The sequence below is a fragment of the Gallus gallus genome, chromosome 5 (genome assembly GCF_016699485.2).
Source record: "Gallus gallus isolate bGalGal1 chromosome 5, bGalGal1.mat.broiler.GRCg7b, whole genome shotgun sequence".
Classification (NCBI taxonomy): Eukaryota; Metazoa; Chordata; class Aves; order Galliformes; family Phasianidae; genus Gallus; species Gallus gallus.
Genome location: NC_052536.1, coordinates 27799988 through 27818978, shown reverse-complemented (window position 1 = coordinate 27818978; position 18991 = coordinate 27799988). Strand labels below are relative to the sequence as shown.

The 18991-nt window shown below is 44.1% G+C and overlaps 1 protein-coding gene and 1 long non-coding RNA gene across 7 annotated transcripts in view; one reads left to right on the top strand and one right to left on the bottom strand.

The window, feature by feature from the left end:
• Positions 1–4907: 4907 nt before the first annotated feature.
• Positions 4908–18991, bottom strand: part of ACTN1 (actinin, alpha 1) — an 81658-nt gene continuing 67574 nt past the window's right edge. For 3 of the 6 annotated variants that reach the window (NM_204127.2, XM_046941334.1, XM_046941336.1), the window contains exons 13-21: positions 17977–18085; positions 17355–17495; positions 15069–15251; positions 14038–14172; positions 13021–13200; positions 11939–12085; positions 9293–9358; positions 7678–7836; positions 4908–5796 (exon numbers count right to left, since the gene is read on the bottom strand). In NM_204127.2, coding sequence (NP_989458.2) covers positions 5638–5796; positions 7678–7836; positions 9293–9358; positions 11939–12085; positions 13021–13200; positions 14038–14172; positions 15069–15251; positions 17355–17495; positions 17977–18085 — 1279 coding nt within the window. In that variant the 3' untranslated portion in view covers positions 4908–5637. Of the gene's footprint in view, positions 5797–7677; positions 7837–9292; positions 9359–9900; positions 9982–11938; positions 12086–13020; positions 13201–14037; positions 14173–15068; positions 15252–17354; positions 17496–17976; positions 18086–18991 lie in introns of all 6 variants that reach the window. The other 3 variants (XM_015287258.4, XM_046941335.1, XM_015287257.4) reach the window with 2 other exon arrangements.
• Positions 6284–7988, top strand: LOC112532527. Its single transcript, XR_003075404.3, has 2 exons — positions 6284–6411; positions 7622–7988. It is a non-coding gene; the product is annotated as an uncharacterized LOC112532527 (long non-coding RNA).

The window sequence follows — 18991 nt, the reverse complement described above, 5'->3', positions numbered from 1 at the left end:
CGTGCCGCGCGGCGGGCCCGGGCCGCGCCCCGGCCTCCTGCTCTGCCGCGCTGCGTGCCGGGGCTGCGGGCTGCCGCCCCGGATGGCGGCCGTGCTGCTGCGCCCGCGCCAGGGGGCGCCCCGCGCGGGGAGAAGGGCGGCTGCGGGGCCGCGGCCTCTCCCGCCGTGTCGAGGGCTGGCCCGATTGTGGCGTTCCGGCGGCGCGGTTCGTGACAGGTCACGGTGCGAGGAGCGAGGTGAGCGCTGCTGTCTCCTTCAGTGCAGCGCAGCGTGTTAAATTCTCGCCGTCCGGACGCCGCACGGGGTGTCCGTCCGCCCCTTTGATTGCATTAGGCCTGGACTGCAGCTTCGGAGCCTGCTGGAGATGTCCAGAGAGGAGGGCAGGCAGCCCGTGCCAGTGTTTGCCTGCCCTTACAGCAACAAACCCGGTGTTGTTGCGTGCCTAACGCTGCTCAGGGTGCTGCTGGCCTTTGCTGCAAGGTGATAGATGAGAGCACCTTGGTAAGAAAAAGCTGTGATCTAACAGCTCAACAAAGCTGTCTGTGGTTAAAAGAGGAGGCGGTCGTAGCCGGGGAAATGTGTCTTACAACTCGGAACACAGCATTCAGTTGTAAGGCTGTTCTAATTCATTTCTTAACGTTGTCCAGGACACCCAAAATGGCACAGCTGTGTGCCTCTTTCTGTGCAGATACTCTGTGCAGATAGCAGAGCTGGAATACTGCAGGAGTACCACCAGTCTCAGCGTGTCTACGTGCTTGAATTGCTGTGTAAGGAGTTCAGAAGCAGAAAAAAAAGCTCCTTAGGTGGCAGTCTTGGAATGGTATGAGAGTAATAAGGATTGGAGTTACTGGCAATAATGGAGAGAAATCGTGCTGGAAGCCCAATTAAAGAGTTTTGATTTAATCCTGCAAATCAGCTCTGCACTCTGGATCATGCCAGGGGGGGAAGAATGCGGCGGTGTGTGTGAACAGAGCTCTGAGTGCACAGGCAGTGCCTGGGCCAGGCTGCAGTCCTGCTTTCCCTTTCTTGGTTGTGGGCACTGCACGGCAGCAAAAAGGTGTGATGTACAGCATTTGAAGAACCTGTAGCGTTGGCCCTAGCGAGCGGGTAGTGTTTCTGGATGTTATCATGTGCAAAATCAACTCTCACGGCAGAGCTGCATGTTAGTTCCCTAGTTATTTTGAGAAGCCCATAGGAAAGCCCACTGGGAACTATTAGCATCCTGACTGCACGCCTACAAATGCAAACACTCAGCTGGATTCGGCATGCTTAAAAAACGTAAGCTGCTCATTACGAGGGTACATGCATTGCTTTCTTTTTTCCTTGAAGGAGACATTTTATTTTCTCTGTGGCAGAAAGCAGAACGGTGTGGTTTGGTGCCACCGATGAAAGACTACTCAACTAAGTCCTATTCAACTAAGAAGTAGTAGGAGAGGAATTCTTTACAGTGATGGTGGCAGTGTTGAGTGTGCCTAATAATAAAGAAGGCATAAAATGCGTTCTTAACCCTGCAGTTTAAAAGTTGTTCCTGGTTTTAGGCAAACCTGTACAACCAAAGCCACAGGGTCCATGCAGAAAGCAGCAACAGCGATTAGGGAACTGGGGGGAATGGTCTGGGAAAAGGCGTGGGATCCTTGGGGGATGCCTGTGGCACTTGGACTGGAATGTGATGGAGCTGGGTTCAGTTCACCACAGACTTCCCTGAGGACTACAGGCAAATGGCTTCTGGCTGGAGACACTATCAACTGAGCTGTGCTCACCACAGCAGCCACCTCAGAGGTGCAGCAGCCCAGAGTCCAAGATGGAGCCCAAGACTTGGAGTCAGGTCCCTGCACAGGACACAGGGGCAGGTGTGGGGCACCTAGTGACCAAAAATACCAACATGCTGAGCTGCCAGCGAGCAGCAGTGAGAGATGCAGGACTCTGTGTTGTAGCATGGAGACACCCACCTGCAGCTGTGAAACCAGAGCCTTGTTTCATTGGGATCCACAGCTTGGGGCTGTCTGAGAGAAACGTGCTGTTATCTGTTTCTGTCAAGAGGTACTGCTATGGCTAGCGAACATTCTGTCTGTTTTGCTCAAGTGACACCTTGCATGATGGTCGCTAGGCTGTGAGCTATTGACGAGTGGCAAGGTGTGAATGAACTTGCTAAGAAGAGATAAGACAGTACTGCGTTTTCTACCAACGTATTTTCATGCATGTATATCCCAAAGCATAAGTCGGAGCACAAAACCAGGGAACTACTTCCTGACCGTTGTGTGGTGTCCGGATAAAAGAGGAATCAAATATTTTGTTGGTGAAGTGTGCAGTCTATAGTGTCTCTAAGTCCACAGAATGTAGAAAAGATTAATTTTATTCCTGCCCTTTCAGTAGAGTTAAGCTGGTAGATTTGTCCACCTAAAATAGCCTCACAGACGTCCTTCCCGGAACAGAGCCAGCCGGCCAGCTCTGCCCCTTGCAGTGTCTGCCTTCCCTACTGACTGCGCATCGAACACATCTCCTCAGTGCATGCTGGGGAATGCTCTGGTTACCCGTTTGTCTTAGGGTATGCCCTATCCTTTGCTAATCTTATGCTAAGACTTTCCCAGCAGCTTATGGCTAATGCAGTGGATGTTAAGGTCTTATGTAGTAGTGACTCTTTTGGTAGTCAGAGTTAACTAGGAAATTTGATTAATTCATTGGGATTAAGCTCTCTTAGTATCTGTTCTACCCAGCATCTGTTATGCAAGTAATTTAGTACAAATAATGTTCTCATTATGGTCTGAAAATCATACCTGCATTCTGATTTCTGAAGAAAGTCATTTTAATGCATACCCTTCCTTTTCTCAGCCATTAACAGCCTTCTTCTTCTTACTCCTTGCTCTCCCTGTTAGTTCACTGATAAAACCAGCCAATCTGATTCAGCTGGACCAATCCTCTGTGGGTGTATGAATGCTTCTTTGAAACTAAGTTCATTCAAGGTTGCAGACCAGTTTCCTTTCATTGTCTTCTGAGCCTCTTGGCTCTGCTCCCCTGTTCCAAAACCAGATGCTGGCAGCACCGAAGACATGCAGCAGTCACAATACACATTTGAGAGGCTTTTAGAAATGTGGCTGACATTCTGGCAGGCAGGACAGCTCCTTGTTTTCCGAGCACTGATGTGTTTTTGTCCCTGGGCCATCACGCCGTCACATTCAGGGGCAGGTACCGAGATCTCCAGAGCTGAAGATGTCAACAGCCATGAAATGACAATGGTTAATTTCTGGGAAAAAAAACATTATTCCAAGGCCGTGCCTGAACATGGGGAGTCCGACAGACTGACGAAAACAATCAGTTCATCTCTGAATGGGAGATGTGAGCTTGAGACACGCTGTGTGCTGCTTCTGCTCTTGGCAGGGGTGGGTGCAGTCACTGAGCTGCCGACAGCTGCTTCCAGAGAGGAATTGAATGGAGGCTGATGTCAGGATTTGGCTGAAGGGCGGCACATCAGCTTCAAAACCACGATCCTAACACAAAAAGCTGTTTTCAAATTTCAGCGTAGTAACTGCCAGAGTCTGTTAGGCCACATGAGTGCAAGATGCATTTTGTGCCGTATGTGAAGAAGGCCAATGTGCTGCAGCATCACAGAGCTCCTCTGTGGGTGTCGTGGGGATAGGGGGGCTTTATATGCCACCTGGGCATCAAAGACTGGGTGACATCAGCTCTAGCCAGTTTGTCAGAAGCTATGCAGAAAGAATACCAGTCTATGTGGCTAGACTTATCAGTACACCTCTTGCCAATATTTTGAGCTGTATTCAGATCCTCAGAAACACAGGTGAGCCCTTGCTGTTGCTGTTAACACCACAGCTTCAGCCGAGGATGCAGTTCTGCGGTACCGGCACAGCAAAGCCAGCGTTGCCATAGGCCACACGCTGCCACAATTTGTGCCGTGAGCAGGGAAGAGCCACCTTTTTGCTTTCCATCTCAAAAAACCAGAAATGCTTACTCCCAGTTGGGGTTTTGTGTGAATCCTGTTGAAGAGTAAAAACACTAGCACAGCTCATTGAACTTTTTGCCAAGACTTTTGAGATCTCTAAGGACAGACTGGCAGAGCGCTGTCACTGGGATTGCTCAGGACACAGCTGGCTCCACTCACATTGCTAGCACACCAGGGGAGCTGGACAGCCCACGGCACACTCTATTTTAAAGTAACACGGGTCTTCTCTCTATATAGTGGTCACTCAATACACCAGTAGTTATTTGCCTCACTTCTTGGTATTACTGTTCATTGTTTTTTTTAAGTATGCTAGGTTATATATATTTAGGTTACACCTAAAAAGCTTACTTGAAACACATCATGAAGTGCTAATGAAGATTTTTATCCTTAAAATCCATGACTCCTAAAAAAAGTTGTGGGAGGGCAAGAAACGTATTTGTAATCTGAGATGACAGGATTAGCTCCTTCCCTTTGCTAATTTCCAGGCACGTGTGTTCACGTATACTTTGATTCATGAAAGGTCCTGAAAGAGCTGTTCTGAAGGCTGGCTTCTTTTCAATGCCTACTACAAAGGTGTTCCTGAGTGCCGGAGGAATTTATGATATCAGAAGATATAGTATCAAAAGCAGTGAGCAATGCTGAGCATGGGATAGTGGAGGAATCCTTCATTAGATGGTTCCAAATGTGGTGACTGGTTGCATAGCTCTGTAATTAATTCTGTGCTGTTTTTAAAGGAATAATGAGGATATTGCCCTGGAGATGTGTGAGCGTCAGGGCCAGAAAGCTGTGTAATGTCCAATTTAATTCAATAAAAATGAACAGGTTAAGGAGGTGAGAAGCTGACATCTAAAGGACTGTAATTTCAACTAAAAAGCATCTCAAATTCTCTTCGTGTATGTGGTTTCAACTAAAGAGGACTAAACATTCACCATACAAATGAATAAAGTCTAGATTTGTTATCACAAGAAATTTTTAATATGGTCTGTGACAAGCAATATCAAAGTTATCAACTCTCAAGCTTCATCTGAAACCAGACAACTCTCAGCAACAAAAAATGTTGTGCACTGATAAACATAGGAGGCATATTGTATTTTTTAATTAAATATGAAAACATGAGCTGTGTACATTATTTTTTCCCTAGAAAACACAGCGATTTCAAAAGTTTATCATAAAATATTTTCATGAAATGAGTGAACCAGCAAACACATGCACTTGTGTGCCTTCCCCCCCTCCAAAGATAAACGTGATAAAGAGACATACGCAAATGTAGAAGGTAACAGAACAAGTGGCGTTTTGTTGTTGGTTGGTTCTTTTTGGAAAGGATGGAATGTAACATTGTGCTCGACTTTCTATGTCACAACAAAAAATATTTGGTGCAATATTGGAACATTTTCTTTTTAAGTTTCAATCTGGTGGAGAAAAATACCCTTTTCTATAATAAAATATGTCTGTTCTTTTTAAAACGTAACTTTTTTTGCACAAAATAATTTTGTAAACTGTCATTTCAAGGGCAAGGTAGGCGGTGTCATGTCAATGTCCTCCCCCCATTTAAAAACGTGATCTGTTATCTGAAGCAAAACAGGGAAACACAAAAAAGAGCGGAGCAGAGGCTGCTTTGCAAAGAGAAAGAAGGGTGTGTTGGACGGGGAGAGGGGAGGGTTGCGTGGTGGGACAGAAAAAAGTTAAAGGTCACTTTCGCCATAGAGCGCCGTGGAGAACGACATGTAGTCCAGGGCACCGGGTACAGCATCACGGCCATTGTAGGGTGCCATTCTAGCAATGCAGTACTCAGCCTGATCAGGAGGCAGCTCCCGCCGTAACTCATCCACAGTGATGTAGTTCTGCAATGAAGACACAGGGGAAGGCAGACGTTATCTTCAAAACACCGACGTCCATCAGAGGGTCCCTGCCACTCTCTGCCCCCACAGGGCAGCAGATGGCAGCCAGGGGCTGACCACAACAACGAGACTTGTACCGTGTGCCCATACACAGATCTCACTGGGCACACACCTGTCAGGGAAACGCAGTTGCTCTCCCTACTGTTTGGCCAAGAAAATGTTTTTACAGAGGAGAGGAGGATTGTTTTTGCGGGAGACATGCTGGCACACCTAAAGAATAGACCTGGTGGGAGTTCAGAGAAATTGTTGTACCTCCTCAATGAAAGTGGAGGTCCGGCTTAAGGCAAACAGGAAGAAGCAGAAATTTCATTTGGATCCTGCCCCTGGCTGGCAGCAGTTTGTGCTGCTTGGGAGCTGCCATTCCCTCTCCTCAGAGCATGGAAAGGAGCCAGCCCCAATAGCCCTGGCTGGTGGCACCGCCGCAGGCAGCAGACAAGTGAACGCTTCTGGAAGCTTTCACAGCTCTGCTAATAATTCCTGTCTTTCACGGCAGACATTTTTAATAAGGAAGCAAAATGTCTTACATAAATTCAGCTTCTGGAGATTCATTCGGCTAAGGTGAGGCTACCTTGGGTTCTTTTCATGCAGCTAGTAACAGTAACTGTCTGTTTGCTAACCAGTAGGTTGTGTTCAGCTGACTCGCTTGCAGTTTTCTGAATAACAGCTCAGGTTTCAGAGTATCTCTCCCTCTCTCTTTCCTTTTCCTTTCTATTCCTTTTTTCATGCCTTCAATTTTGTGACTGGAAGGAGTAGGAGATTTTTCTTCGTAATGAAATACTGTCTGATTCATGTTATAGTCACTACAGCATATTAGACACCGACAATTATATTTAATGTACTGTAAAGAATAAACAAGTTAGTAAATAACACTATATCCCCAACAGCTTCCTTTCTCAGTGTTTAGTCTATCACGATAAGCTGGAATTTTCAGGTCTTGAAAGACAATAGAACTGGCTTTAGTCAGGTATTATGCCTTACAGAAAGATGGACATCATGGGTTTCTACGTTACAGGTTGTGAAAAGATGATTAGTGAAGCGCAGAAACCAATGCTGGATGAAAGCATAACTCATTATAGCCTGAGAAATAGAATCCCGTGTCTCACTTGAGATGAATAAAATCATTAGAAAACACAAAGAATCATTAGTATTAGAGATATCACCTATTTTTTTAATTACATTGAAGATTAATGGGGATTTTTATGTAAGAAAATTAAGAATATATAATTTTTTATATCATCTGGTTCCACTGACGTTGCAAATTTAGAAGAGTCAGCATCAGCCTGTGATTTTTCCTATTTTCAACCGATTTATTATTAAAATATGCCCTTCTAAAATTGTATAGCTTGCAGATACAGCGTATCTTTAATGACAATCTAGTCTCTCCTCTCGGCCTTTTGGCTAGGATCATGTGTAGTATTTTGTGATTGATTGTATAATGACTGCAGTGCCACACGTATATCTACAAAGATTGTCTCAAGTTTATAGCTGTCAGTAATTAACAGTTTTTCAAGAAGATTAATCAAGAACCATCTGTTTAATCTATTCATACATTTTAAAGTAACAAATTGAAACTAAGCTCTTAATTTTTTAATGCAAGAGTGGGCAGCATAGTTCTGCTGATCTGCTGACAGCTGAACAGGACTTTCAAGTGCCTTGGCAAGCTGCTCATTAACCCACACTTTAGCCTTGCACTCCTCCAGCACTGCAGTGTTCCCGTGAAAATGCCCTCCTTGCTAGAGAGTGCTTCTCTCGACAATTCCTCTTGCAGACAAGAAAAGGGAGGCAGGAACAATACAGATTGGAAGGAAGACCATAGAGCCTCACCTTATCTCCAGCCAGGATCTTGAAAGAAGCCATAACCTGGTCAGCAGTATCTGTATCTGCTGTTTCCCGGGACATGAAGTCAATGAAGGCCTGGAACGTCACTACACCCATGCGATTAGGATCGACAATGCTCATGATGCGGGCAAACTCTGCCTCTCCCTGGAGAACAAGAGAGTCATGTAAGCCTGGACACTTGGGCAGCAGTGCCATGAAAGCGAGGAGAAAATGTTCAGCAGCACATCTCACAGCTGGGAAAGCAAAGTCAAACAGAAACAACTTCAACCTTTCATTAAAATACTCTTTTTTATCTGGCTGCTGTGTGCAAATGCTTCCTACTCATTTGTCCTTTGGAATAAAATATTCTCAGTTGTGGCCTAAGATAGCATCCAACTCCAGCTAGCTCTAGGATAATCTAGGGAACAATATCGTACAGACTTGAGGGGAAGATGCAGCTTTCTCTGTCACAGATGTTGTGCTAGATGTCTGTAGCAATACTGGAAGATCTGCATTCGTTACATCCTTTTATTTCCTAAACTTTCATGGTTCTCTTCTGCTGCTAGAACAGAATCCACCAGCAGAAACCTCTCTGGGGCCTTGAATGTTATCTGGTTATTCTAACTAGATAGGCTTTAGAGAAAAGGACTTCTACATCAGGGAAGTAGCTTTTACAGGAAGGTTTCTACAGATAAGTTTACTACAGAAGGCAAAACTGTGTTGTGAGTTTTCTGGTTTTCTGTAGGTTTTTGTTTTTTTGTTTGTCTTCTTTATATAAACAAAATATTATCTATTCTCATCTGTGGGGATTCCTTTCTCCCCAGGTAAGGAGGAGAGGAAAGCAGAGCTGAGTATCCTCCTGGGTATATGCTTTTCTAACACCTCTAGATCAGTATACCTTCCAGATTAATTGAAGTATCTCATCAAATGTTACTGCAGATTGGCACACAGCATCAAAAAGTGTCTGTGTTTACACTGGGTTGATAATGAAGACAAACAAACACTGCTTTGCTTGACATTGGGAGCAAAGATACTGAGAGTAGAGCTCAACATTTTTGCACTGTGGTCTTCTCCTGCCCTTTGATGAATGTCAGTCTTTGGGGAAACTCTGCATTAGTTACGGTGATTCTCAAGGTGCCACACGAATGTGCAAGTGCTTTGGTGAGGGAAAAGCTACAGGGAGGATGACTGGAACTTTAACCTACTTACATGAACAAAGAGATGTGAAATAAATGGCAGGAATGTGAGGAGCAACTTTGAATGTATTCAGAAATCAGGCTTCCAGAAGAGTTCAATTGATGCTTAGGTCTGGGGAACTTATGTGCCACTATGTAGAGCATATGCACCACTATAAGAAAGTTCATTGTTTCTTCCACTTGTTGCTGCACAGTTTGATAAATATAACTCTTATTTGAAATACAAAGAATGAAGACAATGATATCTTTTTTTTTTAATCTGCAGCTACTGCTGCAGGACAATTTTACATGTACTGGATTGAACTTCAATTGCTGGAAAATAAGATCGTATTTACCTTGATTCACTCACTACACATTCTCCCTTTCTTTCTGAAGGTGGCTATAAGAATCACTTTGAACAGAAGTGATAGAGGGCTCTACATTACCATATTGTAACCCATGGAGATAAGGCAGGCTCGGAAATCTTCACAATCCATCATACCAGTCTTCTTCTACAGAGAATGATGCAAAGATGGAAACAGCCAAGAGAGAAAAGGAAGACCAGTCCAGAGAGAAATGAACCCACATGAGACATGACAGAGAATGAGTTTTAAGGAGGAGGAGGTGGAAAAAAGTATTTACAGGACAATGAAAAACAACGTAGCAAAGGTAGTTTGTGAAACCATGATGTAAAAGTTGTTTTGGACACAGGATAGTTAGCACACATGGAAAACAATGATGAAAAAGCAGAAGATATTAAGCAAGACATAGTGAGAGATGGACAAGAGAAGGAGTGTTAAGTGACACAGAAGTAAATGGAATAGTTTAAAGACATAAAAGGAATTCCCACAAGACAAACCATTACAGAATTAAGAAGGAATAGATACCAAGGTACATTTAGAGGTAAAGTAGAACAGAAAAGTGATGCATATATAGTCAAACACAAGAACAGCAGTGACAAATACATTAAGACAAACAAGAAAAGAAAGGGGAAAAAAAACGTTATTTTTTCATAGCTTAATATCTGTGTGTGTTCACCACTAGCATTCAGTACCTGTGCATCGTTTCCAATATCGTAACCCAAGCTGATGAGACAGGCTTTGAATTCCTCAGGGCCAAGTGTGCCGGAGTGGTCCTGGTTATGCGGTGTGCCAGGCAGCAGGACATGCAGTGCCAGTGGGGTGACGGTGTGGAGCAGAAGGAAGGGAGACACAGAGGAAATCAAACGGAGGTGGAAAGACAACAAACAGGTGCACCATGCAGTGGGTGAGAAGACAGGGAGAGGAAGAATGACATGCGGATAGAAACACAGGAAAGAAAAATAAAAAGTGCACAACATTAGATATCACAATGACATTTCAGGATGTGCTAAAAATGCTCTTGGAACAGTTCCTTCTGAGAAAGCTCATCACATCTTGAGAGCGTTTGAATGACAAAAACAGTCATTGCTCAGAAGCCTTAAGATCTCTATCTCCCAAGTGAATTACTTGCATCACTGCTTGTTATCCGTAGTGCCAGAAGCCCTGTGTTTCGCTAGTAACCTGGAGTGCAGGTAAGCAGGAAGAGGCAGTGGGAAGCATTGCCTTATTCTTTTAGTCAAAAGTCCCACCAAAGGAGTAGGTGAGGGCAGGTATGTTTGGCAACACACCCAAGGAAGCTGAGCTGTCAGGGCATCCCAGGAACAGACAAAGAAAAACAGCTGAAGCTCAAGGGAGCAGTGTTATTGCTGTATTCATGAGACCTGCACATAAGGTGGAACTTTGACTGGCAAGCTGTTTGAAGTGCTCAGCTCTGAAAACAGCACTACTGTACAGCACGGCACAATGAGGCTTGGCAGCTGCTCCTTCCCTTGCTTATTCCCTGCTCTCCCAGTGTTTGGATGTATCCATGATCACAAACTACCACATGAACTGAGAATCCCCATTCACCCCACATAATTTTAGCTCAGGACAGCCCCAGGCATTGAAGAGCCCCTGCTGGCAGCCACCATCTCTAGCCATAGAAAGGAAGCTACAAACATAATTGTGGGGCCAATTCCATGTGACTTTTCTTAAACAATCAGCTTTTTAAAGCCCTCATAACTCAAATACATAGCTAAAGATTGGGAAAGATGCAATCTCTCTGCATTATCATTCAGACTGCTGTGGAGGAAAAGGCAAATGACATACAGGTAAAAATGTTAAATCTACGGGGCTGTCCGGGGCCTGCTAAGGAAGGAAGGCGTGGTTTTGGTTTTCCTTTGAAAAGCTAGAGAGGGGCTCAAATGTGCTCAGCAATCTGAAAGTGTTGTCAGCCTCTGAGAGGGGAAGCTGTAGTCCTGCTCTCAGGAGATCTTTCGAACAGTCTGGATTGTGCAGCAAATGGTGGAGGCCACCTACATTTTCATCACTGATTTAGTACCGGCAGGCTGCTCGTGGATTTCCAAACACTGAGGGGGTTAACAACTGAACCTACAGCCAGTCACGAGATGGTGTCAGGCTTGGGCTGCTGTCTCTGCCTCCCTGTATGAAAGCTTTCTGATTTGGTCGATAGAAGGATGCTATCTGTTCTCACCATAGAAGAAAGAGCTGCAGGGAGCGTGTATAACCAAGGGGAGGATTTTCTTTGAGAAAATCTTTTCTTTTTGTATCTGTTAGTGCCTTGACATGTATTTCCACAGTAAGGCAAGGCAGGCTTTACATCACTGTTTATTTATGCTTTGCAGTGTCATGCTGCGCATAGGTCCTCCTGTTTGCTCCATACAAGAGCAATGCTGTTTTTTTCTGTATCAGTTTATGTAGTGGTGTACTGGAGTGGAGGATGGCTGCTCTGAACGATTTTATAAATCAAGATAGTGAAGCTGAGCTAAAAATCTGATTTCCTAAATAAGCCTTCAAACATTTTCAAACTTTATCTTTACCAGAGATCTTTGCATTTCAGATATCCTTCAGTCTAATGATCACTTCTCAGTCTCCATGCTCCACAGGAGTGGTGTTTTTAAGAATCTAACACATTCTATCGATCTAGTTTTATCATGGTAACTGTTTCTTATTGCACTGTGCAGTCTACATGGAAGCTTGCAGCTTACCAAGCTGCAGTCAACACTGACTTACCCTGTCAAAATGGTTGAAAGAGGCTCGGAACTCATTCATCTGTTCCTGGCTTATTCCTTTGGCATCACGGGTCAGAATCTGGTTTTCCACTTCATTAATGGTTCTAGCAATTGTTGTTAATAGCTGCTCCCAGCCCACACGAATATGCTGGAAAAAAAAAGAGAATAAGACAATTTTAAAATTAAAAAGTAGCTCTTCTGCCTATGAGGCTGCTAGATCAAACATGCCACTTATGGCAAATTAAGTGATCCTGATGGCCAAGGCAGTCATAGAAGCATGCTTAGAAGAGCCTCTTTCTCATCCGCAGCATGAGTCAACTGGATGTTTAAAATGTGAATTTTGACTGCAGAAAGTATTGAAGAGGCCACTTTCTGCTCATAATAAAGTGCTGGTCCTATTGCAAAGGTCCTTTCCTTTGTAGCTCAGCACAGTGGGAGCCTTTAACACAAAAGATAATCAAAACTGATGCTTATAGGATTTATTTGGACAGAAAACTCTTTACGTGAACAAAGAAAACAAATGAACCACAATCCTTGGAACACACTGGTGCTCCACTGCATCTATGGCCGGAGCTGGCCAGAAACCAAAAAGCAAGTTTCAAAGCCTGTCTGTGTTCTGATGGACTCATGCTGAATTCAGGTTGTTTCCACGAAACCTCATGTTGTCAACAGAAAGCCAGACTCTTATCTTGAAAAGGTTCTGATGGACTTTTTTCTTTTTCCATGCTATAGCAGCTGAAAATCACCAACTCTTGTCTGGGCTTTCTAATTCCAGCTTGTGGCCTAACACAGCCTGACTACAAGACCAGCCAATTTTTTCAAGCAATACCGTTGATCTTATTTAGGTTATTTCTATTGTTGTATGTGGAAATACAACGGACTGGGTTGGCATAAAGTACAGTAAGGCTGAAAAAAAATTCAGTGACATGATGTTGCATGCTTGGCCATCCTGTCAAGCTCTCTGCTTTCCTGAGAACCACAACATATTGCCTGAACTGGATGCGGCTGGTGCAACAACAGATCAAGCTGTCTGATCTGCTGGCGGTACATTCCAGCAGGGAAAAGGCACTGCAAAACATTTACCTCCATGGTGTAGTTGGTGTGCTTGTTGTCAAAGATAAGCGCCTCCTGGATCTGTTGGTGGTCTCCTTCCAACTGGTCGATCTTTGGTTTGTAATTCACAATGCTTTTCTCATACTGCCGCAAGTGGTTGAGCTGGTCCTCCAGAGTCCCATGCATCTCTATTGAAATGCGGCCAATCTCCTGTGTTAGCAAAGCCAAAGGTATTAGACCCTGTTAGAAGGAAGAGCCTTCACATGGCTGACATTTATTAATGCAGATATTTCATGCTTACACGGGATGATGAATCAAAACAAAAATACATCTCAGAGAGAGGTTACTTTAGATGAGCAGACAGTGTCAGCAGAAATTTCAGCAGAGCCTTGAACATTTTCCAAGTGGAGTGCATCATATGAGATGCACCAAACATAAGGATGCAAAAGAAGGAAACTGTAGTTCATAAGCTAGTACTGTAGCAAGCCAGAACTTTTCCTGATGCGTTCTCTGCCACTGTGTTAATGCTTCTGCAGAGTAATATTTCTCTAATTGCTGTCTTTTTATCTCCTACCCTCATTAACAGCTTCATCATTTTCACCCTACCAACTCCAATTACTTGAATTCATAGTTTACCTAAAGAGAGAAGATCTCCATTAGAAATGTTTCTCTTCTGCTGATGTTCAGCACACTAGATGTATTTATTTTCTCATGTGTAACAAGAGCCGTGTGCAACTGCTATGAAAGCAGTTCCATAAAATATGCTTTTGATGCAGGGTCTTTCCCATGCTGCATATAAATTCAACTCTATTAAAATACCAGTGTTCCACATTCTGGGTAGCATTTTTTATCTCTTTACTAAAGTTAGGGGAAGAAAAGTACAAGCACTTCGGTAACTGATACTAATCTTTGGATTCTCTGTATTTTCTATAGAAGTTTCCCTTGTAATCTCAAGGAATAATGACCACATCAGTAGTAAAAGGAGAATCAGAATAAAAGGATGAGCGAAGATCACAGAGAAGAGAATGAAAATGAGAAAAGCTGTACCTCCATCTTGGTCTGAATCCAGGGACCAATGACATTGGCTTGTGCACCAAACTGCTTACGAAGTCGCTCATTTTGCTGCTGGCGAGCATGTTCTTCCATTAGGGCTTGATCCCTTCTAGGAACCAGCTGCCGCACCTAGAGCACAGAGTAACAAAGTGTGCATTTCATACATATAAAAGCACATGAATAATTGTAGAAACTGATGCAAGGAAAGGGAAACAGAAAGTGCAGAGTCCTGCTGTGAGTGGGCTTGTGAAGGGGCTGCTAAAAAAGGCTGAGGGCTGGCCACTTTCTGGGGGAGCCCCAGGTGGAGTGGGTGTTGGACCTGGGCACTCTCTACGGCTAGGGTTAGGTTTTGGAGAAAGCACAGAGCTTCGCTGTCATTGGGGTTGCAAACAGGTTTGTAAGAGTAGGGAGAGGGGTTTTTGTTCTGAAAAAAAGGCAGTCATAAGCTTTAGGCCTTGCAAGGAGGCTCATGGGATGTGAAACCTCTTCAGTGCAGGATGAATTCTGCAAATTCATCTCATGCCATGAAAAGCAGCTTTCATCCACTATCGGGTTTTGGTGCCTGATATTTGCTTAAATGCAGTAGTTGTAGTCTGCCACTGATTTTGTGGTAAGAACCATCAGCACAGGCTGGTATTGAGAGTAACTGCTCTGTTACTACTATAGCATTAGAAGGCTCCTTGTCTCTGGAGGCTGAATATCTGAAGGGTTGAACGGTAGAGAAGGACACTGACTCCCATACCGTACTTCCTTTTTAGGTCAACTGAGAACTTAAAATCTCAAAGTTCTAATTTCATATCTTTCCCTAAAAAAATAAGAAAAAGAGATCTGACATCTTTAGGCACTTATTTTAAAGGTCTCTTCTACTTTCCAAGCACGTGGCATTTGAGGCAAAAACATAGGGCAAATGTGCAAAAGCTCAGCAGTAAGTGTGAGAATAACAGAGAAAGCAATTCCCTTCCTAGGGCCCTGGTGACTGAGCAGCAGCCTTCCCCACGCTAACAGCAGCTCTGTAAAGAACTCACGTGTTCCCATTTGCCATTGATCTCCTGTGGGGTGATTGTAGTGTAAGGGTTCGTTCCTGCCATGTTGACGTGGTACGTCTGGACAATCTTTGAGACTTCATTGTGGATTCCCAGGATGGCCTGTCGCTCCTTGTCGGCATCTGGCAAAGTGGCTTTGAACTGTTCGTGGGCTGTGGTCAATCCCTGTGGAAGGAAGACAGCAGCAAAAAAAGAGCATTAGTCACTGAATAGCCCTTTGACCAAATACATCCCTGCTTAAGTAACTGCAAAAGCTTACACATTTCCAGGATACAAAACAGGCTACTCTAACAGATTTCCAGTATCCCTCAGCATCATTAAAAAGGGTGTTTTCAGTAGTTAAATGAAGTCTCCTTTCCCCTCTATTTGTTTCTGTTCCATATTGACCAGAAACAGAGATCGCATCCCAAAACATGATGGAATAGTTCTGGCTCACAGTTTAAGGGAAACTGCTTCTCCAACACTGCTGTGTGACAGGCTGCTAGTCCCCTTAGGGAAGACTGAACTGCTAGCATTACTCCGAAGTGGCCATATCTCATGAGCCTAAATGCACCATACGGTTCTTCTCCCACTAGATATGTACTAGCTCTACAACAAAGATGACTCCAGATGAATAACAAAGTCAGATCCAGTCTGATCAGTGTAAGTCAGAACTAGATGAAGGTCTTTCTGACCACAGAAAACCTGCACAGGCAACATAAGCTCCTGTTGCTGAAAACTGCTCCCTCTCCCTGTACACAATAGGCTCTTTCTGTTCCCCATCTGGCTGTGGTGCCCAGACTGTGATCCAAAGACCGAAGGTGGGGGCATGCTTGCTGGCAGCTTGTGGACAGCTGACAAGCCAGTTGGTTCTGGCTCACTTCCCACTGCTTCTACAGGCCTTTTAGATACTTCATCTCAGAAGTCTGAAAGATCAAGAGTAGGGAAGCAAACTCAGGTGAAGAGGCAGCAAAACAGATATGAGACAGAGAAACACGTGTAGAGATCACGGAAGGAACACTGTGGACAGAAGAGGGAATTAAAGTAAACCTCATAACTGACCACTTTCTTACAACACATACACTGTAACTACTTTTGTAAAATTGCTTCCTTACATGGTGACTCATTACTTTGCAGCTGCTGCAGTGGCAGTAGAAATGTAATGCAAGTCTGGGAGACCTGGGGAATATTCTGCAGCCACAAAGAGATGATGGAAATGTTTAAGCTCTGTTCAGATTTGCTTTGCATTATGAAAGACCTAGTGATCCTCTTTATTCAGGAGAGAGAGGTGGATGCAGAAACACTACAGTAACAGTGCTCAAACCAGGCTAGGGCTATACTACTGCTTCTGTCTCCCTGACTGCCTTGTGTCCCCTGCTGGTTTCCCACTCACTGCCTCACTGATGGCCATATTGCTGTCAACCATTCCTACAAAACACTCATCAGGTTTTGATAAACTGACCAGGTTGAGAAAGCACAATGTCAGGAGGAAATTACAGCAGTAGTGCAGCAACTGCTGATTGTAAGAATATCCTGGCTGTTCATCTCAACCAGCTAAATCCAAATGAATACCAGGATTCTTTTCAGGAGCTCACCAAGCAGAAGAAATGGACTCCCCTCTAGAACCCAGAGAAGGATAATTCCTGCTCTCAAAGGTCAGAAAATTACCTGTAGATGCTTCAAATTCCTTTCATTACACCCTTTCAGAAGAGGAAGTCCCCGTTGTCTTGCAAGAGCCAAGAAATCTTTGGTTTCAAATGGCAATCCACTAACAAAGTGCAGAATCCTGATGTTTCCTCTGCTCAGCACTGAAACCCAGCTGGCAGCTCAACAGCTACCCTCATGACACATTACATAGGACCAAGTGACCTGAATATAACATTACATGGGGCAGCTGACCCACAGAACCTGACGGTAGCACTAAGTTTTGTTCATTTTGATTAAAAACAAACAAAAATCAACCAAACAAAAAACCTAACAAATGCAAGACACGAAAAAATTCTCTCAGCTTTCCAGCTCCCACTAGTAAGACTGGAGTCACAATGAGAAATCCAATTTCAGTTCTTTGTACTCAGCTAGGATAGTATGAACTTGACTCTTATCTGCTCAGATACAGGTTTTTGGAAGTAATCAAGGAAAAGCATGATCCTTTTCGTTGTTTATGCTGTGGCTCATTTTCTAGAGCAGCACCATCAAAACACAACCTAAAAATCTGGCACCATTAGGAATTCAGGAGACCTCTGACTTCCCTCTATCCCAGCACAGCTGGCGCAAATGACTGCTGTGTACCTGGATCTCCTCAATGGTGTGAACAATGAACGTGTCCTGCAGGTCCTCCATGGCCCCTTCCATCCAGTTATTGAAGGGGGCAGCTCGTTTGGCATATTCCAGGTACAACTGGTCAATTGTTTCCAGTAGCTTCTCTGTCCTCTAAGCATGCACAAAAAGAAAACAAAGAAAATCAGGGAAGATGGTTAGAGAATAAAAATCACACAGATATGAGGGTTCTTTGAGTTGCTCCTTCCTTTTAGACCTGCTTGGTACTCTCAGGAGGGCACTACAGCAAAAGTCTTCGATAAGACATTACACACAGGAGGGATTTTTTCCTTGCTCTGAGGAAAAGGTACGAGGTCCTTTGAAACAAAACAAAACGAGTCTTTTCAAGCAGAATAAAATTACAAACACAGAGGACTAGAAATAAATCAATAGCCTGAGCAAATGAATGCTACTGTAACTGGGCTGGAAACAGAGAAGGAGGTTAAATATACTGAGATGCAGTTCTGGGTTACAGCCTGGGATTTCTAGAAGTGGACAAAAGGGCTGAAATAGGACATACATGCCCACTGCAGCTTGTTTCCCGCAAATGACCTACTCATGTAATCCCAAAGATCCATTTGGAGATATGACTCACCTCTAAAGCTTCTCTACGTTTCTGGGTTAGGGCACCCAGATTATCCCACTGATCACAGATCTTCTGGCACCTGGCATTGACACTCGGAGAGTCATAATAGTCCAGCTCACTGTGAGGGGTGGAGAAAAAGAACAAAATGCCAAATAAAGGCCTTTTGGAGAAGAATGATAAATACATTAGAAGTCTTCATCAGTCTTAAGAACAGATGCAAACTGAAGGTTTGTGGTCCCTGCAAATGAAGTATGCCAGGAAGACAATAGTATCTAGCTTTGGAGACACTGGCACATCAAACAACACAGAACAGGAAGAAAAATAACCGCACTCAAGGCTGCCCTTGGTTACCTGATGGGAATTACTTGGCAATGGGGGAAGGGAGTGGAGTCTTTACTTGGGCTGGGAATAAGCAGATTAAAAGCAGCAGTATGCCCCTGTACTCTGCTTAAGAACATCACGTAGGCTAGCTACCTGCATAGCTACCTGCATCTCCTGATATACATCAGGAGGAAGGGCAACAATGATTTTATTACAAATGCAAAGAATCCACTTAAGATTGTTTTAAGAGTTGCATAGGAGAGGTGGCAATCTTCAGCAACAATTTGTTTATTTAGGACAATTCCTGAATTACAGTGCAGACTTCTCTCCAATATGCCAGACAGACAGTACTTGGCTGCAATGTTTGTAGCCTGGCATTTCTCTGGAAGAAGGGCTGTTAAGAGCATGGCTGGAAAATACCGGGGTAGCGGTAGTCTGAAGCCTGTGGTTTTGCACTGCATTTTGCTCTCAGTTCTGCACATGATCAAAGAGGGAGAAGCTTGTAGGCTGAGGGAGACAAGCCCTGAAAACTGTGAAGTGTCACCCATGAAAGAGAAGGTGGAATAACTTGCTGAGCTACCCAACGACCCTGGGCAAGATGAGCATTTCTCTTAAGCAGTAATACAGGTCTCAACAGTTTCCTCCTACTTCATTTCTTCCCATCATTGTACTGCCCCTCCTGAGGTGTGTGGGCATAACTGTT